The sequence below is a fragment of the Lactuca serriola genome, chromosome 7 (genome assembly GCF_051521515.1).
Source record: "Lactuca serriola cultivar US96UC23 chromosome 7, Lser_US96UC23_V15, whole genome shotgun sequence".
Taxonomy (NCBI): domain Eukaryota; kingdom Viridiplantae; phylum Streptophyta; class Magnoliopsida; order Asterales; family Asteraceae; genus Lactuca; species Lactuca serriola.
The window spans coordinates 159,321,581-159,342,849 of NC_136414.1; the positions used below are offsets into that span (position 1 = coordinate 159,321,581).

The 21,269-nt window shown below is 31.9% G+C and overlaps 3 protein-coding genes across 4 annotated transcripts; 2 read left to right on the forward strand and 1 right to left on the reverse strand.

The window, feature by feature from the left end:
• Positions 1-272: 272 nt before the first annotated feature.
• LOC145061377 (4-hydroxy-3-methylbut-2-enyl diphosphate reductase, chloroplastic-like) lies at positions 273-3,413 on the forward strand. The gene is made up of 9 exons (XM_079008823.1): positions 273-593; positions 1,023-1,219; positions 1,313-1,492; positions 1,577-1,708; positions 1,810-1,884; positions 1,955-2,155; positions 2,767-2,952; positions 3,042-3,128; positions 3,234-3,413. Exons 1-9 carry the CDS (start codon positions 341-343, stop codon positions 3,288-3,290), a joined length of 1,368 nt encoding a protein of 455 aa, XP_078864949.1. The 5' UTR covers positions 273-340; the 3' UTR covers positions 3,291-3,413.
• Positions 3,414-9,386: 5,973 nt separating this feature from the next.
• Positions 9,387-12,683, forward strand: LOC145064957 (4-hydroxy-3-methylbut-2-enyl diphosphate reductase, chloroplastic-like). The gene is made up of 9 exons (XM_079012316.1): positions 9,387-9,707; positions 10,013-10,209; positions 10,388-10,567; positions 10,650-10,781; positions 10,884-10,958; positions 11,029-11,229; positions 11,647-11,832; positions 12,305-12,391; positions 12,498-12,683. The coding sequence occupies exons 1-9, from the start codon at positions 9,455-9,457 to the stop codon at positions 12,561-12,563; spliced, it is 1,377 nt and encodes a 458-aa protein (XP_078868442.1). The 5' UTR covers positions 9,387-9,454; the 3' UTR covers positions 12,564-12,683.
• A 4,224-nt stretch (positions 12,684-16,907) lies between these two features.
• Positions 16,908-18,849, reverse strand: LOC145062000 (UPF0496 protein At4g34320-like). 2 transcript variants are annotated; one of them, XM_079009612.1, is made up of 2 exons: positions 18,534-18,849; positions 16,908-18,372 (listed from the first exon to the last, which is right to left on the reverse strand). In XM_079009612.1, the coding sequence occupies exon 2, from the start codon at positions 18,299-18,301 to the stop codon at positions 17,159-17,161; it is 1,143 nt and encodes a 380-aa protein (XP_078865738.1). In that variant the 5' UTR covers positions 18,302-18,372; positions 18,534-18,849; the 3' UTR covers positions 16,908-17,158. The 2 variants fall into 2 exon arrangements, with proteins under 2 accessions (XP_078865738.1, XP_078865737.1); XM_079009611.1 differs by having other exon boundaries at positions 16,908-18,428.
• Between the last annotated feature and the right edge of the window lie 2,420 nt (positions 18,850-21,269).

Genomic DNA, 21,269 nt, shown 5'->3' on the forward strand with positions numbered 1-21,269 from the left:
TATTTTACAAACTTTTTTTTTTCAAAACAAAAAATCAAACAAAATTGTAAAAACATATAAAAATCGTAAAACTTGTAATAACAAATTCTCCTACTTCTCTCAATGCATGGGTGTATGTTCAACATTCTCGCTGCTTTAATTTGTAAAATATGACTTTTTGTATGGATTTTCCGTTTCCAAGATCCTCGTCATTAACATATCTTTGTGATATAGACATATTAATATTTTATGTTGGCACAGTTTTTCTTTTTCCTCTTTTCCTACCAAAACATTCCACCATGGTTGGCTCTGCTAAATATGAATACAAACCTCATCACACAAACCTCCTTGATTCCTTCCAATGGCATCTCTTCGATTTAGCCCTTTCTCCACTGGCACCGGACTATCTCCGCCGAACGTCAGAATCACCCGGTGTCCAAAGCCTCTGTTTGTCCGCTGCTCTAACGGAGATGCTTCTTCGCCGTCGATGGCCGATAGCTCTGACTTCGATGCCAAAGTTTTTCGTCATAATTTGACTAGAAGCGACAACTACAACCGGAAAGGGTTCGGGCGTAAAGAGGAGACTCTTGACGTCATGAATCAAGAGTACACCAGTAAGAATTATGCTATTAGTTTCATTTTTTTGTTCAATTTTTTCCTGAATCGTACAATGAGCGTTTGTTAGATATGATCGATTCATGTGAATTTAATCAATTTACATCGAGTTTGAGATTCATTCAAATTATCAACTGACTTCTCTGCGATCGAGTCCAAATTGAACGATGAGAGCTTGTTAGAACTTAGATATGACCGAATCATGTGAATTTAATCAAATTATAACAATATTGAAATTTATTAATTTATTAATCGACTTAGTTATCTGCTACAAAAGGAATTTACGTTGAGAATATTTGCATTATAAAGTGTAGCGATCTTATCACCTGCTTAAATTACAATATAGAAACTATGATGGATACGCAGATGCAGTTTATTATAACATTGCATAAGATGAACTGAATCGCTGATGTTTAATCTACTGTAAGGTGATATCATAAAGACATTGAAGAAGAACAATTTTGTATACACATGGGGAAATGTTACTGTGAAGCTTGCAGAAGCTTATGGCTTTTGCTGGGGTGTTGAACATGCCATTCGACTTGCTTATGAAGCAAGGAAACAGTATCATGATGAGAAGATTTGGATCACAAACGAAATTATTCACAATCCTACTGTTAATAAGGTATTATTATGATTGATTTTACCATGATCTGTTACATCTGTATCTTAATCTACAGTGTCAAATTTTCTCAAAACTTGATTTCTGTAATGCTAGAGGCTAGAGGAGATGGAGATTAAAGGCATCCCCATTAAAGATGGAGAGAAACAGTTTGATGTGATTGATAAAGGAGATGTTGTGGTTTTGCCTGCTTTTGGGGCTGCAGTCAATGAGATGTTGACTTTGAAGAATAAACAAGTTCAAATAGTAGATACAACATGTCCTTGGGTATCTAAGGTAGTTCTTTTAATTCTCTTCTGTGTTTCTTTAATCTTTACTTCACCTTATGTGATATTTTTTTTTCTTTTTTGGGGTTAAAAGGTATGGAATAGTGTTGAAAAGCACAAGAAAGGGGACTATACTTCTATAATTCATGGGAAATATTCCCATGAAGAGACCATAGCAACAGCATCTTTTGCAGGAAAGTATGTCATTGTGAAGAATATGGATGAGGTATGTTTAATAATTTTGTTTTTCTTTTTTTATTTAAGGAAACCATCTTTGAATTAAGATGTATTAAACATTAATGATTAATGATTAATCCATTGTTTTAGGCAAAATATGTGTGTGATTATATTCTTGATGGTGAACTTAATGGATCTAGCTCAACAAAAGAAGCTTTTCTTGAGGTATAATAAACAAATGAATGAACTTACATTGCTATTTCTTGCGATTAATCCTATTATTATATAATTTCAGAAATTCAAATATGCAACTTCTAAGGATTTTAATCCAGATAAGGATCTTGTGAAAGCTGGTGTAGCAAACCAAACTACAATGCTCAAAGGAGAAACAGAGGAGATTGGGAAACTACTAGACACGACTATGATGCGTAAATATGGAGTAGAAAATATCAAAAATCACTTCATAAGTTTCAACACCATTTGTGAAGCTACTCAAGTTATTGCTTCTCTCTTATCTAGTAACATTTTTCATGTTTCTTCAACATATAAAGAAAAGATAAAGTATTTTTTTTAACAAAAAAATAAATCTCTTGAGATTATTGATAAATATATGATTGTTTGATAGTTGCTGATTGAGTCAGACTTGGTTGAATCAAGTCAGAGTAAGACTTAGCCCTGAATAAGCAGTGGAGCCATGACCGAGTCAGAGAGGCTTCTAAGTCTAGTATCAAACAATCTGAATCTGACCGAGTCACCAAACCTTTTACCATGACTGAGTCAGAGCGGCCTTCTAAGTATGGTATCAAATAGTCTGAATCTGACTGAGTCACCAAACCTTTTACCATGACTTAGAGAGTCAGAGAGGCCTTCTAAGTCTGGTATCAAACAGTCTAAACAGTCTAAATCTGATTGAGTCACCAAACCTTTTACCATGACCGAGTCAGAGAGGCCTTCTAAGTCTGGTATCAAACAGTCTGAATCTGAATCAGACCCAATAAGAGGCATATCAGACAGCAATCCACATTCCCACCCTTTGAAACTTGCTCACTCCTCTCCAAATTTATAGCTCGTTTTTGAATTTTTTTATAAATAAAATCCACATTTTAGGTGCGACAAGATGCAATGTATAAGTTAGTGGATGAAAAGTTGGATGTTATGTTGGTAGTTGGTGGATGGAATTCAAGCAACACTTCACACCTACAAGAAATCGCAGAGGATCGTGGCATTCCATCTTATTGGGTCGATAGTGAACAAAGAGTGGGTCCCGGAAATCACATAACTTATAAATTAATGGTAACAAATAATAATATCTTATAATTTTCATAATTCATTTTTTATTTAATCTCGTCTCGTTTTAAATAAAACCGTGTTATTTTTAATAGCATGGTGAATGTGTTGAGAAGAAAAATTGGCTACCGAAAGGACATGTAACAATTGGTGTCACATCCGGTGCTTCCACTCCTGATAAGGTAACTCTTATGTTTCATATTTTTATCAATTTGTCTTAAAATTAAAATATAGGAAATTTTACATAAATTGCTATATTTTAATTCGTTTGAATTGGATATACTTAGGTTGTTGGAGATGTTCTGATGAGGGTATTTGAGATCAAACGTGAAGAAATAAATTAAGATTTTTTTTTCTTGTAACAAGAGGTTGAATGGTAAAGCGGGTACATTTTGTCATCTTTTGTAACATTAATATTGTTGTCTTATTTTCATAGCAACTCACTTGGTTATACTTTATGATACAAATACTTGAATATTGTATTTTAAAAACTAGATACAAATGTGTGGAATGTAAGTTATAAGGAATAAGAAATATAATAGAAGAGAATAAATAATAAACAACCATACGATAACACAAAGTATTTAGTGTGGTTCACATATAATATGATAAGTACAATTTAAGCTGGAAATCACTTCCGAATATGATCCATTAATGAAAAGATGAACCTTTTAAGGGTGTAGGAATACAAGATTTTTTTGTACTCGTTTCATGCTTTAATTACTATTGTAAGTGGAGATTGTGAATATAAATCTCACTACAGTCAAACACTTACAAATTACAATAACAAACGTGGATAATAGTCAACCAACAAAAGGATTTTCTTTCAACGAACTTTTACAAGATTTCGTCTAAAACAGTATGTGTTTTGAGAGAAAGTGGTGAGGGATGAAAGAGTATCAATTTGTAAACCCAAAACACCCAAAAAGTGCCCTTTTATAATTCAGATATTAAGAAAAGCTCTATTGATCCAATATTGGAAAAGAAATTGGCATATTATGCTCATTGGATAAGAGATGTCGCATTTTATATTTTATAAAAAGTTTTAACCTTATATAAAGTCTTTATAATATGTCATTTTAATTTGATCCACTTTTAACCAATCAAGAAATATAATTGAGGAGAATAGCAATTAAAATTTTAAGAAGTCCAGTTTGGAATGTGACTTACTTGTGTTTCTCCATTTTTTTTTGTTGTTCTTCCCCTACCTGCAAACAAACCTAATTTGGAAACATCTTTATTAACAGAAACCTTTTGTTTCAATCATTTTTAGACAACAAAGAATCATTCACATCATTCACATTGATTTTTGTTCTACCATGGTATCTTGGTGGTGAACATAACATAATGAAAGTTTGATCTTCATCTTCACATAGTTGCTTCTAATACATCGATATTGATGAGCCTCGATCTTACAAAGAGGTTGTAGTGAGTAAAGAAGTAACAAACTATTTGATGACAATGAATGAATAAATGCAATCATTGGAGAAGAATGAAACATAGGTTCTTGTCCCATTATCGAAAGGAGCAAAATCAATGGGATGTAAGTAGATCTTTAAGGGAAAGGATTGAATTATGGGGGTTGAACCGTAGGTTCAAAGCTAGGTCAGTGGCAAAATGGTTCTCCAAGAAATAAGGAATCGAGAAGATTCATGTACTTTTGGCTATGGTTGGTGCACTTGATCTTTGAACAACTTAATGGAAAACTATATTTCTCCATGGTAGTGTAGATAAGGAGATTTACATGTCCTATCAAGAAGGGTTACCGGATTCCATGAAAGATCATACATGTTATTGGAGAAATATCTTTGTGGTCTAAAGTAGTCTCCACACAGTGGTACAAGAGATTTGATTCTTTTATTATTTTTAGGGGTGGAATACCGTTTCTTTTTTTCCTAAACCATGTACCGTACCAACTATAGTTGGTATAAAAATTTACTACCAGTACCGTACCAATTTTGTACCGTTGGCTACCAACAAGTTTAGTCGGTACAAATTGGAAATGATATATACCAACTTCTTTTAATTTTCTTTTGTAAACTAAAGAATTTTATTGAAGTAAAGTTAAAGTAACATTTTAATTTTGTGCTTTAACGTGGTAATAACTATTGACTACTACAACCAAATCCTCCTACCTAATAAAAGAATCCTTTATGCCATGTGTTATCTCTTTAGTCTCAAATTTTCAAAAGTAAAATACCAATTTTACCCTTCTTATATAACCGTATTCAAACTATTCAAATTTGAAATTATCGTATTCAATTTTAAATCCCCAAATATTTCGCTCATTTTTTTATTGGATTCAATTTGAATCCCGATCTCCTCATCTCTCAATTCTCTCCCCTTATATGGCATCTTCCTTTTGAACTTTTCTATTTCTCTTCTTCATTCCTTTGATCTAAAGTCCCAATGTATGTGATCATCAAAACGAAGGTTGGAACAGACCCGGACATGGAGGCTAGATTCTTATAACGACCTTTTTAATTTTATATTTTTTAATCTAATTTATTCTTATACAATAATTTCACCATTGCTTTTCTTTTTCCAGATTGCTAAAGAAGTGAAATTTAGTGATAATTGAATAACCACTAAAGGAATCATGTTTTCATGTTATTCTACTGTCAAACATTTATCTATTGTTTTTTTAAAGTATTAAGCTACACTATTAACATACGTCACTAACATATATACATATTTCAAACTTATGCTATATTTGACTTTTGGTGTGGCTACTTACATATTTCAGTGCTAATTTATTTACTTTTGATATTTCAGAGTACAATGCTTAAATGAAATAAACAGAAGTAGGTTGTTATAATACATAAATTAATAAAAGTATGTTATTATTTCTTGATATAGCATTTTCTTTAATTTCTTACAGATAAATGGAAGTATGATGTTTTTATACACATTTCAAAGCAAGTGGATGGTAAATATTTTTGGAATTATGTTGATGTTTTTTACAAACTCCAAATTTCTTTCTTATTTATTCAAATCATTCTCACTTTGTTTATGATGTAGCTTAGATATATTGAAGAAATTTTTACATTGTGTTACAGGGTCAATTAACTACGTTTTTGTTTTATTGAAACAAAACAAAGGAACTGATTATAGAAAAGAAAAAAGGTTGACACATTGCACTTTTATATATATATATATATATATATATATATATATATATATATATATATATATATATATTCATTTTTTTATTAGGACCTTAAAAGCAAGATGTTATAATACCCAAATATTTTGCATTTGAATTTTTTTTTCTAAAAAATAAAAGAAAATAATTGCAATAAGTAACAACATACTTCCATTGATTTGCTATTATAGCATCCTAATTCTATTTCTTTCTCTTACAGTTTAGTACTTAGAAAGTTCAATGCTATAAATACACAAATATATAAAAATCTAAACAAAACTTATGTCTTATTATTTTAATAAAATTTTATAGATCTTTTACCCGTGGTTTCCACGGGTTGTAACCTAGTGACTTATATAATATTCTCAAAACTATAAACACTAAACACAATTGACAATTGAAATATACAATTGCGTGTGTGTATATATATATATATATATATATATATATATATATATATATATATAAATGAATTGATTGATACGATATTATCATGGTATTCAAATTTTTGTACCATTACCGTACCAAGATTATTCAATTGGTACACTACCAACCAAACATTTTGGCTACCAAATATATTGACTATCAATTTTTGTGGTTCGGTTGGTAACATGTTGATTGGTTTTCTGTGGTACAATTTTGACAATCCTAATATATTTACTCAAAGGATTTGTCTCATGTTCACACACACACACAGACACACACACACACACACACACACACACATATATATATATATATATATATATATATGTTGCTGCACTTGGGTGATATACTAATTGCAACCAAGAATATGGTTGGGATTGATTACTTAAAGATGCTTATGAAGAATGAGTTTGAGATAAAAGATTTAGGAGTTGCAAAGAAGATATTGGAGATGGAGTTTTGAAGGGATAAAAAGGCAGGGCAGTCATATATTTCTCTAACAAAAATATATTGAGAAAATTTTGCACTCATTATACTTTGATAAGTGCAAATAAGTTGGAACTTCTTTGATTGCACAATTTAAACTTGATCGAAGTACTAACTGTTGACGAGGAAAGAAATTACATGAACATGGTTCCATATTCGAGTGTTATTAGAATTTAGAAGTATCATGAATACCATTACCAAACTTGATTTTGTTTATGTAGTTAATGTAGTAAATAGGTTTATGAGTAATCCCAAAAAAGCTTATTGGGAAATTGTCAAGTGGATCTTGTGATACTTAAAGGGAACACATGATGTTTGTCTAGTGTATGATGCTAACACACATAATGAATTGGTTGGATATGCAGACTCAGACCATGGGGTGATATATTGAAAAGAGTATCCCTTATGTGTTATATCTTCATTTTATTTGGATGTGCTATTAGTTGGAAGTCAACATTACAAAATATTGTTGCATTATCTACATCGGAAACTGGATACATGTCAATGATCGAAGGTATAAAGGAGTGTATCTCACATCGACACACCAGGGTCCTTTATATCTCCATATACGTTGCAGTTTCCACTCTCTCCATAAAAACTCTTTTGAAAAGTAAATCAAAGACTCTACAAATATCTTACACCAATTTTTATCTTCTCTCATAGCTGTCCTTTCTCTCTTTCTCCCTTGCCATTTTTTTTCCAGTTGGAGATGGTGCAAATTAAAGTATTATATATGGTGCATTTGACACTTGTATATTTCTCTTTGAAAAATAAAAGATAGGTATAACATTAATTTGATAGATTAAATGAAAAATAAAATAAAAAGTAGCGTACAACATAATGAAAAATGAACGGCACATTTCGACTTGCTTTAGTCGCTTGCCAAAAAAAGTATAACAACTAACACACAACCTTATAAACAAGATTATTTATTTATTTATTTTTCTTTTACAGATTAAAGGTTTGTTTATAATAAAAAATAAAAATTACTATTGTTCAAATGTCATGTGTTAGAAATTTGGGTATAATAAGGCTTGGAATTCTGAGAATTGTGTAAAACATTTTCAGATTAAAGCATTTGGGTGGTACTTCCAATATTCTTTAATCGGATAAGACTCAGAGAGACAAGAATTTAGAATGCTTTGATGATAGTTTCGTCTGTACCAGAAAAATGAGACCAAAACCGAATTTATGATCTTTGTCTGAAAACTGTCATATGACAGTTTCAAACTGTCATAAACTATAAAAACTGACAAAAACGGAAGTTTGGATAAGGGTCAAACAATGGTCAATTCTCTGAAAATACGATTTTCTTATGCATTTTTTTATATAGCAACATACCCTATATAAAAAAAATTTCGCGCTGACCTGGCAGCTCGACCTCAGCCAGGGGCTCTGCCCCTTGGACCCCGCCAGGGGCTGCAGCCCATTGGACCCCGCTCCCAAGGGCGCTGCCCCCAGACCCCCGTTCGTTTAGGGGCTTCGCCCCTAAATGACAATGTACTTTGAAAACTTGATCAAACTTAAACAAATGTGTACTCCACACCTTCCTTACTTGTTTAATATTTATCAAGATCACCTTTGGTCAGCAAAGTAATCCAATTACACTTAAATAATATTGATGACAACAAATCACCAACATCATGTGCTCTTTTTCTTGGGTCATTATCTTGACCAAAATAAATATGACAATTTGCATATTTTTGACTTTTCTAAATTCCAAGATCCTAGCAATTATTAGTCCATGATTCGTTGTTAATTTGAGACAAATTTCGACCAAACAATATATTCATTCAATTTTGCTTAGCTAAGTAGACCCCTCTCTATCATTCTCAAGGACATGAAAATAGAAATTGCTTTGATCCAAAAGAAAGAAGAAAGTCCCAGTTTAACTTCATAACATGTTGAATTCATAATATTATATAGCATTCGTTTAATAATCATTTGAAATTAGTATGTTACATTTCAAGAAAACTTATTTACCAATTAATTAAAAAAATCGGCATTTACATACTTACACATGAAAAAATATATGAGTACGATTACTTTGAACGATCTTTAATTGTTATTGGCTAACGACTTCATAACGAAACCTTTCAAACATTGCATCTGAATCAATATGTTTGATAAGTATAAGAACGAACGTGTAAAAAACTAATTTTTTAAAATTATTAAGATATTAAAATAATTCAGCAATCATGGTTCAGTTTTATCTTATTTAATTTTATACCTAATAGCTATACATTTTTTACAAAACCTATAAATTAATTATCTATTAAAATTTATATTTGTGCAATTATGGAAACTAAAGGGGAATAAATATGAAATTATTCCACCGTAAATCCGACAAAGAAATGAACATATAACTAAAATTTTAAAAAGGGGAAAACAAAAACAAAACAGAATTATACAGTGGATCACATAGACTTCCTTCCAAATTCCAAATTGCCAATGGCATCTCTTGGATTTAGCCCTTTCTCAACTTGTACAGAACTATCTCTGCCGAACATCAGATTCTTCCGGTGCCGGAAGCCCCTGTTTGTCAAATGCTCTACCGGAGATACCTCTTCGCCGTCGTTAGCCGATGGCTCTGACTTCGATGCTAAAGTTTTCCGGCATAATTTGACTAGAAGCGACAACTACAACCGGAAAGGGTTCGGGCATAAAAAGGAGACTCTTAAGCTCATGAATCAAGAGTATACAAGTAAGAATTGTTGTATCTGTTCGAATTTTTTTGAATTTTTCCTGAATTATACATGAATTGAATTATGAGAGTTTGTTAGATATGACTGATTCATGTGAATTTAATCAATCAGTAACGTTGAAATTTATTTGTATGATCGTTTCACTTTTCTGCTATCGCTTACAACTTGAAATCAGTAAAACAAGGAATTTATGTTTAAAACATGCTCGTTACAAGGTGTAGAGATTTCATCACTTGAGTTAATTGCGATTTTAGTCGTTATGTAGTTCAAATTATAATAGATATGATGTTTAATCTACTGCAAGGTGACATCATAAAGACGCTGAAGGAGAACAATTTTGTATACACATGGGGAAATGTTACTGTGAAGCTTGCAGAATCTTATGGCTTTTGCTGGGGTGTTGAGCGTGCAGTTCAGATAGCTTATGAAGCAAGAAAACAGTTCCCTGATGAGAAGATTTGGATCACAAACGAAATTATCCACAATCCTACTGTTAATAAGGTACTCTTATGATTCATTTTTGCTTAGTTTTCTAGTAATCAATTGTATCTTATCACTGTTTTAATGTATGTTGTGTTATGCTTTCAGTTGATCTATGCATAATGGATTTGATAAACCTGTATTTTGATCTAATGTGTCAAATTGAGTATAAAATTGACTTCTGTTTCTGTCATGTTAGAGGCTAGAGGAGATGGAGGTTAAAGACATTCCTGTTAAAGATGGAGAGAAACAGTTTGATGTGATTAATAAGGGAGATGTTGTGGTTTTGCCTGCTTTTGGGGCTGCAGTCAATGAGATGTTGACTTTGAGTAATAAGCAAGTTCAAATAGTAGATACAACATGTCCATGGGTATCTAAGGTATTTCTTTTCTTTTCTCTTTATTATTTGTTTACTTCACCTTATGTGATATTTTTCAAATTTTCTTTTTTGGGGTTACAAGGTATGGAATAGTGTTGAAAAGCACAAGAAAGGGGATTATACTTCTATAATTCATGGGAAATATTCTCATGAAGAGACTGTAGCAACAGCATCTTTTGCAGGAAAGTATGTCATTGTGAAGAATATGGATGAGGTATGTTTAATAATTTCCTTTTTTTATTTAAGAAAACCATCTTTGAATTAATATGTATTAAACATTAATGATTAATGATTAATGATTAATCCATTGTTTTAGGCAAAATATGTGTGTGATTACATTCTTGGTGGTGAACTTAATGGATCTAGCTCAACCAAAGAAGCGTTTCTTGAGGTATAATAAACAAATGAATGAAATTACATTCCTATTTCTTGCAATTAACCCTATTATTATATAATTTCAGAAATTCAAATATGCAATTTCTAAGGATTTTAATCCAGACACAGATCTTGTGAAAGCCGGTGTAGCTAACCAAACTACAATGCTCAAAGGAGAAACCGAGGAAATTGGGAAATTAGTAGAGACTACAATGATGCGTAAATTTGGAGTAGAAAATGTCAACAAACACTTCATAAGTTTTAACACTATTTGTGATGCTACTCAAGTAAGTTCTTATGTTTCCGCAAAAAAAAAAAAAAAAAAAAAAAAATCCTTCCGCCAACCTCTGACCTGTCCCACACTGTCCTACCCCAAAATAACCATGTCATATTTGAATCAGTACACAATACACACTATATATAGCACACAATACACAGTCTATAGTAAATAGTACACAGTCTATAATAGTCAGTATACAGTACACAGTACACACAGTCTATCGTAAATAGTACACATTACACAGCACACAGTACACATAATATATAGTACATAGTACACAAGTTATTGTAAATAGTAAATAGTACACAAGTTATTGTAAATAGTAAATAGTACACAATACACAGCACACACAGTATACAATATACAATACACACAATATACAGTACATAGTACACAGTATTTAAAATGCTATCTACTTTTGTAGGAGAGACAAGATGCAATGTATAAATTAGTGGATGAAAAGTTGGATGTTATGTTAGTGGTTGGAGGGTGGAATTCAAGCAACACTTCACACCTACAAGAGATTGCAGAGGATCGTGGCATTCCATCTTATTGGGTCGATAGTGAACAAAGAGTGGGTCCCGGAAACCACATAACTTATAAATTAATGGTAAAGACTTATAATAACTTTTATAAGTTAAGAGTAAATTACAATTTACAGTTTTAGTCCCTGAGTTTACCATATTTTTATGGTATTGGTCCCTAAAAGAATCTGTTTGCAATTTTTGTCCTCGTTTTGATGTTTCATAGTGATTTTTGTCCGTGGATCATTAAATCTAACTACCTAGTTTTTAATTTTCTAATATGACCATTTTGCCCTTGGAAACATCCATTAACAAAATATTTAAATTACTATGTGGTATCAGTTTTAACTAAGGGCAAAATGGTCATTTTGAAAAAAATTAACGATCCAGGGACCGAAATCGTTATGAAACATAAAAAATAACGACCAAAATTGCATATAGATTTCTTTAGGGACCAAAATGGAAAAAATTTGCGAAACTCAGGGACCAAAATTGTAATTTAATTTATGGTGTTAGATATTTATATATGTATTTGGTTCAATTACATTTTTAACACAGCATGGTGAGTTGGTTGAGAAGGAGAATTGGCTACCAAAAGGGCATGTAACAATTGGTGTCACATCTGGTGCATCCACTCCTGATAAGGTAACTCTTAAGTTTTATATTTTTTTTTTGTCAATTTGTATTAAAATATAGGAAATTTTACATAAATTGCTATATTTTAATTCGATTAAACTGGATATATACTTAGGTTGTTGAAGATGTTCTAATGAGGATCTTTGAGATAAAACGTGAAGAATCACTACAAGTGGCATAGATTAGGATCTGTTGTTTTTAACAAGAGAAAGAATTGAAGAGTTAAATATTAACATTCGACTCATTTATTGTATCAATGTGTACCTCTATACAATTACATCACGTCTTATTTGTATCATAATATCCTGTTGTAGTAACTACTAAAATCATGTTAAACAAAAGAGCCGATGATATTTAAACAAATGGAAAAAAGATATATACAACCAAACAAAACACACAAACATTGAGATCTGATGTATGTCCATAAAAGAAGAGGAACATATCTTTATTCGAAAAGGGATACCAAACAGCTATTACATATGTCGATAAACTACAGTGTTCAAAACCAGATTTTTTTTGAAGGGATGCATTAAAAAAAACACTAGAAAACAAATGAGCTTGATTGGCAACAATAACTTCATCCAAATTTTCAGCCATCGATAACCTTAGTGAGCGCACAGAAAAAATCCTCAACATGTCTCCTTTCCATAGCCAAGTATTTGAAGCTTTGGAGAGATTAAGGTTAGCGACAGCCTAGGATAAACCTTCCAGCTCAACAATTTCTATACCCTTTCTCGGAATTATCTTCCATTGCCCCTAAAAACAACCACATGATTATTGTTTACCATTTCGAAAACCTTACAATTTTTACTTCTAGCATGTACAATTTAGGAAGGACTGCTTTAAAGGAAGAAAGCCACACCACTTGTCTTTCCAAAAATGAGTATGATTTCCATCTCCCATTTTTCTTAAAAAAAATCATCAAGAGGCAAATCCCATTCATCAAGATCCTTCCTTATTTGATAAATATGGAGCCAAGTACCCAGGATGCTACATTTTAGAGAAAGGCTTTCCATTAATACAATTTGTTTTGTGCAAGTCTTTAATACAAGAACACCAAAATGAATTCACCTCAACCTTTAATTTCCACCACCATTTAGCAAGAAGGGCGATGTTTAAAGATTGAAGAAAACCCACACCAAGACCACCTTTTGCTTTGGTTTTACCATATCCCATGTTACCTATTGAATCTTTCTTTTATTATCAGTACCTACCCAAATGAACTTTCTCTTAATATTGTTAGGAAATAAGACGACACTTGTCAAGACCCACAACAAATCTGATGTCATTTGCTAAGTTCTGTTGACCTCTGTTAAGAAGTAGTGTGGATAACAAGCAAAACCAAAAGCACAAAAAGACGCAATATTTATGTGGTTCGGTCAAGGTGATTTATGTCCACTGGTAGGAGGTGAGTATTCTTTATTCACAAAGTTCACAGACAGAGATTTCAAGTACAACCAATAGAGATTCGACTTACTTACTAAGGATACAAAAGACACACAAAACCCTAATGGGTGAAGCCTATTGCCCTATAGTCAAGGTTGTAGAACTCGCTACTCGGTACCTGCCCGGCCGACTAGGGAGTAGCGAGTACTCGGGAGTACTCGGATTCGGTAATTCATGTAGAAATACTTTTTGGAAAATTATATATGTCAAAATCATAAGTTAAAATCAAAATTGGTTGAAATATATAACCAAAATTAGATACATGTGAATAAATAAAAACTGAAATACACATAATTGTCTCACAACATGGATAATTACTGAAATTTAAGATATATATGGAGTAATAATCACATGTTTGTGTTAAATAATAAATCATTAAGTGCATTATACATATTAATCTTGAAATTCTTGATTTTTTTCTCTTTTTATGACAATTTTGACCATTTGACCGAGTTTGACCGAGTTGGCCGAGTTTGACCGAGTAGGCCTGAGTTTGTCCGATTTTTGACCGAGTTTGACCGATTTTTGGCCGATTTTGACTAAATCCGAGTTTTTTGGCCGAGTTGACATTAGTCACCTCGGTGGAGGGCCGATTCCGAGTAATCGGCCGAGTAGGCCGAGTTTTGCAACACTGCCTATAGTCCCATGAATGGGGCCAACCAATCACAATCTACCATGCAGTAGCTTCTAGAACATTCATCCTTGATATGCATTGCAAGAGCATCATCAACACACATATGGAGCATCATGATCCAAAGTGACACATTATGATGCAAGAGTGGCGCATCAAGATCACCATGACACATCAACCATCATGGTGGCACATCATGCAATAATCCTTGAGCATAACTTTTGAGCATCATAGTGAACAACACAATATAAGTGGCACATCAAGGGATACCATGTCACATCAAGGAACATTGTGGCTCACCTTGCACCAAGATGACACATCTTATGCAAGGAATGACATACATTTTCCAAAGGTGGCACATCTTCCTCCAAGATGGCGCACCTACCTCTATGTGGGCACTCCTTCATGAATGGGGCGCCTTGACAAAGAGTGGTGCATGTTGCTTCCTATTGGAACACCTCCTTCACAAATGACGTATCTAGTCTCCAAAAGTGACGATATCATTATCAATAGGATCATATCAGAAGATAACATTGTTGATCCTTTCACTAAGCCAATACCACCGACCAAGTCTATTAGTCAGACAAAGTCTTGAGACATTTGATCTGCAAATGAATTAGATTGACCACTTGTGTTTATTTGATTTAATTTAGAAATGTATAACATTATGAATTGTAACCATTTTGATGTTTATTTCACATAGACTTAATAAAGCATTTGTTGTTATCAAAATATGTTATTCATTACTGTGTTTCAGTTTTGCATGTTTTGAACCCACTTCCAAAATATTAAATTATGTTCAAAACTCTACATATGGTCGTACTCCCGAGAGTGAGTATTGGAATTTAAGAGTGTCATTAGTGTTTGTTGATTGGACTATACAATATTGAACATTGCAATAATATTGCATGAGTAAATGTAGATTTTAAGTATTGGAACAAAACCGCACTTAGAGATTTCTTCATGGATCTTGTCGGTTGTCATGAGTAATTCTAGGAAGATAACATCTTTTATTCTTCAAACCAAGATGCATATTGGGTTTTGCTTACCAAAATTGTTATGCATTTGTGTATTCCAACACTATTCGTAACTGATAGTCATAAATGAATGTCCATGGAATCGGAATCGTGTTTAAGAAAAAAAAAAATTCATAACACGTAGTCGTATCAATTTTTTTATTATTCATTAAAAAAAAATCTAAATCTATTAGCATATAAGTGTTCTAGATTAGCCTATGTATGACTAAAAGTCAAACACAATGTCTAAAAACAATATTAAATAAAGTATTCGAACAAAACGTAAAAAAATAAAATAAAATAATGTATTACAATATTAGATAATGTATTTAAACAAAACATTAAAAAAAATATTTTTTTAAAAATCCTCAATCATAAAAATAAAGATATAAAACAAATAAATATAATTTTATTAAATAATAAGATAAATTTTTAAATACTAGAACATTAAACAGTTATGTTTAAGTTATGAATTAATGTATCTTGTATGATTGTATCCATCAACATTACTATAATTGATATTAAGTTTATTAACATAGGATGTGAATGTGTATTATATTTTTCAGTCTCTTTCAAAAGAAAACATTGATATCAACATGTTTAACCTATCAATAACAATTAGTATTCTAAACATTCAGTCAATCATCTTAGGAGAGTAACCATAAACGAAGACAAATGTAAATGATGGTAATAATCATATGAATGAATATGTGTCCTGTAGAGAGTTAAATTCACATGTATTATCGATGGTGAATATTGAATTAATCCACAAAAATGTCATTTCATAGATCGATGTCGTTAAATGAATCTTGAAAATGAACCACGCCTATATATTCTTCGACTAGAGATATATGTTGGCTTTTGAGTAAGTGTAGCATTACGACCAAATCGAATGGTTACAATTGTGTCTCCCCTTACCCAAAGCAAAAGAATAATGATATGATGGAAAAATACTATAAAATTCATTCCTAAATCAAAAGAGTGTTTTTTTACCACAAACATTTCAACTTTCCATAAATCAAAAGTTGTGTTGGACGGATCTAAAAACAAATTAACGTACCACTACTTCCACAAAGTTGCGTTGTAAAAAAAAAAGTAACCTATTTGATATAACTTAAATTCAACAAAGTATTCAACTAAAGTAACATATTTGATTTTCTTTATAAAAAAAAAAAAAAGTAACATATTTGATATAACTTTAAACAAGGGAAGAATCATCAACAACCTTGACTAAATTAGTTAAAATGACAAAGACCTTGAACCCAATACTCAAGTAAAGTAACATATCAAATACTATCATTTTGTCCATTCAATACTTCCAATAGTCAAACATAGTACTCATTAAAACCATTATAAAGATAATAAAACAATAAAACATCAAGAAAAAGAAAAAGAAAATATAGCACATGCTACCATTAAGATACTTAATCAATTAAAAAAACAACAATCTTATAAAGTTTTATTTAATATACTCCATATCATATAGTATCAATACGAACAAATGAACATATGAATGAACAATCCTTAATTATAAAATAACCATATCAATTTTCAACCCTAACCCTTTTCTTTTCTTCCTAAAAACATCAAATTTCAACACAAATCTTTACCTTATTTTGCATTTTAAAGATGATCATCATACCAGAAAAGATTGACCCATCATCATGATCATGATCATCATCATCAATTATGCTGTGGGGGTTTAATGATCCTTTGAAGAACAACAGTTCTAGCTCGTCTAACATCCCTGCTACAATTATCAGCTTGCATCCCCAAATCATCAACATTTTTCATAAACGAATTCAACTTCAATTTAATCTCTTCAATTGCAATTTTCACCATTTCATCTCCTTCAATCACATGCCCAGCATTCTTCATCATCTCCTCTATATCCATTTGAAGCCTATCAACAAGAACACGAATCGTATCAAGATCCCTAATTGCCACAAAACCCCCAACTTGCATTGAACTGATAATCTCCTTTTGCCCTTTAATGGCGTTCTCGTAGTTTTTCAAAAGGGAGTTAATCCATTTCCCCATTGATCCAAGAGGGATGGCGGTGGCTGCTGCTAAAGCAGCCGCCACCGGTGGTGCTGCCATGGCTGCCGCCACCACAGAGCATATCAACACCGCTGCGAAAGTAGCCACGAAGATTACAGAAGATACTTTCCTCCATGTTTGAAGATACTTCACCTTTTTATCTAACTTTGTCTTCTTTGCTTGTAGCTTCTCGAGCATCACCATTTGTTGTCTGTAAACAGAATGGAATATTTTGAAGAATTCTTCAGTAAATGGATCACCAGCGTCTTTGAAATTCTTCAAATCTTCGAGAGTTTTTTCGTATCTGTTCTCTTCGACGCCTTCATCGTCATCAAAATGTTGCAAAGCGACGAGAATCAACAATTGGCTATCTCGAACTCTTTTCAAACATTTATCCAAAGCAGAACAGAAATCGAGGGTTTGAAGACTATTCTCGAAGTACTCTTCTACTAACTCGAACAATTCCTGATTCTTCCATATATCTTTCTTGCAATGTAAGATCACCTTCACGACTTCTTGATTCATTTCCAACAAACACTCTGTAACTTCTTTCAAAGTATCGAAAGATAAAGCTCGAACTTCAACCCCAACAGCCAAAGTATTGATCACGTTGTTTGCTCGAGCTTGTAGCATGGCGTCAAACGATTGCAGATCAGTATCAGATCTGCAAGCTGCTTCATATGCGTTAAGCTCTGTGATGATTTGTTGTGTGTTTTTCAAAGTGATTGAAGGTGAATCAGAAGAGGTAGTAGCTGCAGCAGATCTCTTGCTAACGTGCGCTCCCATTGTTTCAAATCAAATAGATCTAATAAAAACTTCTTCCAATGCGGTTCCAAAGTTTCAAATTAACCAACAAACTGTAGAAAAAGAAAAATCCCCAAAATTCAGCTAGACGATTGAACAAACAGATAATCTGCAACAGACGAACTTGTGAAACCAATCAAAACCTCAAAATAAAAAAGAAAAAAAAAATGATTAATTAAAGCGATTGTGAACAGAGGCAAGGGTTTAAGCTAACCAGATTGGGATTCAATGAGTGTTGAAAAAGATTGAAGAAATGGGGAGAAGAAGAAGATTGGCAAGAGATAAAGATGAAACGGTTAAGATGATGAAACAAATGGAAAGGGGGCTGTAGCTTGCACGCATGAATGAAAACTTTGATGGTAAACGCGGGAAGCAATGTTTTTAGTTTATCTGTTTGTTTCTCTCTCTAGAATCGCCATGGAAGCAGCTGAAGGTTTGGGAGATTTTGTAGCTGTGAAAACGCGCACCGAAGGTTAGAAAACCGAGAAACTTAAGCTGAAAGACAAGTGAAAAAAACGAGTGAAAATAAAAAAGGAGAGAGAATGTGTGTGTTTGTGTGTGTGTTTTAAAATTTAAACCAGAGTTTTGAGTGAAATTTAGGAAAATTACATAAAGTGACTTGGACTTTCTCTAAATGGCTAAAAATGCCCTTTATATATCGTAAGTGATAATATTTATAACATTTAAGGAATGGGTTTTGTTTTCTAAATTAGACGTGCATCTTTCTTAGTAAAATTTCAATATAAGTTGCTGACAAGTGACACCATTGATTATGATTTATCATACATTTTTTTTATAGAATATAAGAATAGTCTATAAGTATGAATATTTACGGATCATTCATACAAGAGATACGACACGATTAGATTGATATGATTGATATAATAACGTGGAAATATTATTGTTGATCAATCGTAAAGAATTCAATTTTGATAACTTTGTATCATATATAATATTCAACGTTAAAAACAAGATATATAAAATTATAATTTTTAGAATTATTTTATATTTAAATAGCACATTAAAAAATTCAAATTAAAAAATATATCATCGTATTTTCTATTATTATATTGTTTTATTAAAACATATTATTAATCATGAAATGATATATAATAATATTTTATGTTACGAAAACTTATTAAAATAAACGTGACAAAACTTAAATGTATATTAGAAATTGTAAATATCATATTCAATATTTGACTAGTTTTCAAAAAAGGTTTTGCACGGTAATTTTTGTGTAAATTAAATTTTAAGTATATTATGTTAAATATAATATTTAAGAAGAATTTTATCCTTAAATACAAAAATCAATGGCCTATATTAAATAGGCGATTACATATGTATACAACATGGTTTGATCTCGTAAAAATCACGATCGTCGGATAAATTTGACCCAATAGTCATGATTATTTCTTACATTTCTCATTAGTATTTAGCTTCTTCTATTTAAGAATTTATATGTGAAACCAAATTTGGTGATTTAATAGCAAATTTTATTCAGCTAGACAAAAAATAATAATAATTATATTTCATCCTAATGGTTAAACAAAATAGACCAACATATTTGTCTTTACCATATGGCTATTATTGACAACATTTATTCTATTTTATTTTATTAGAACTGTATTAGAAAAATAATATAACAATTAAGAATTATCATGTATAGGTGTCAAGTGAAACACGGAAAAAAAATAATCGTAAATCATTAATTCAAAATCAAATGATTCATATATTTCATTATTTATTACAAGTGTCAAAAGCCTAATTTCAAATTATCAAGTTGAAAGTGCAAAGCAATTAAAGAGAAAGAGACAACTCTAAATTGTTTGCGTACACGAGTGGGCCAAAAGAACAAGAGCAATAAAAACCAGGGATGTGGTTTGACGTTTTGATAAAGTAGGAGGATAGCTTTAGAAAGATTTAGTTCATAGTTGTTGAAAATTTATTTGTTGCGTACGTGTGGACACGAGGGTTCACGCGCACTAATTGCCGCCTTTTAAGGATTTCAAAAAAAAAAAAAAAAGTTTTCACGCCACGTCAAACTATTATTTCCGTCATGTGACGTGTGACGGTGTTTTGTTTTGTTTTTTAAAATTTTAAGGTGAATTACTACAATCAAAATTGCAAGAATGGTCAATCGCAAAATTCTATGATTTTAACTTAAAAAGTTTTGGTTGTGAATCAATGGTTTAACATTAGACTTTCTTATTGGTTACAATCTCTATACATTTAAAAAAACGATTATACCCTTATGATTTATATTTTTTATTTTTTAAAATGTCCACCTACATCTCTTTCCACTTAGGCTAAGCGTAGTGGGGATGTTAAGCCCACTTGCTATGCTTGTTAGCGACTCTTGAACACCACCCCCTAGCGCTCGCTAGGGGGGTCGCTATTTGATAGTCGTTACCATCTTGGCAAGAAGAGAGAGGGGGTGAGGATGGAAGCTGATTGGAGGCTGGTGGAGACGGGTGAATGTCCAATTCTTTGTGTTTCTTTTTTTTTTTCTTAAGCTGATAACAGTTTTTCTTTTGATCATGTTCTTCGAACAATCAAAAGAAACAAAACCTAACTGGGTGGAGACGTTGTTCCTGATTTCCCTGCTCATGATTGCACACCAAATCCACTATCAGGAGGGGGCGACATTGTTTTTTGGAAGCGTCATCTCACATGGAAGAATTCTTGTTAATTATCTTGGTAATTCGCTGCTCTTGTTTTAATTTCAATTTCAATAAAACCTAACTGGTTGCAATATTTTTTCTTTTTGTTGTCAAGGGTATATAAGGGTAGGTTGAAATTCCTTTGAAACAAAAGCATTTAAGAGATTAAATTTCAAGGTTTGTTAAAAAAAAAACAAGCATGTGGTCATAAGGATGTAAATTTGATGTGCATGTGTTTTGTTTTAATTACATTGAATGTGTAGTTTAATCATTTTGAGCTTAAATGA

Bases quoted from the DNA above. Each gene is read 5' to 3' on its own strand.
- LOC145061377 (XM_079008823.1), top strand. From the start codon at position 341: ATGGCATCTCTTCGATTTAGCCCTTTCTCCACTGGCACCGGACTATCT. The intron at 594-1,022 runs GTAAGAATTATG...ATCTACTGTAAG, and splicing joins CATGAATCAAGAGTACACCA to GTGATATCATAAAGACATTG. The intron at 1,709-1,809 runs GTATGTTTAATA...CCATTGTTTTAG, and splicing joins TTGTGAAGAATATGGATGAG to GCAAAATATGTGTGTGATTA.
- LOC145064957 (XM_079012316.1), top strand. From the start codon at position 9,455: ATGGCATCTCTTGGATTTAGCCCTTTCTCAACTTGTACAGAACTATCT. The intron at 9,708-10,012 runs GTAAGAATTGTT...ATCTACTGCAAG, and splicing joins CATGAATCAAGAGTATACAA to GTGACATCATAAAGACGCTG. The intron at 11,833-12,304 runs GTAAAGACTTAT...TTTTTAACACAG, and splicing joins ACATAACTTATAAATTAATG to CATGGTGAGTTGGTTGAGAA.
- LOC145062000 (XM_079009612.1), bottom strand. From the start codon at position 18,301: ATGGGAGCGCACGTTAGCAAGAGATCTGCTGCAGCTACTACCTCTTCT.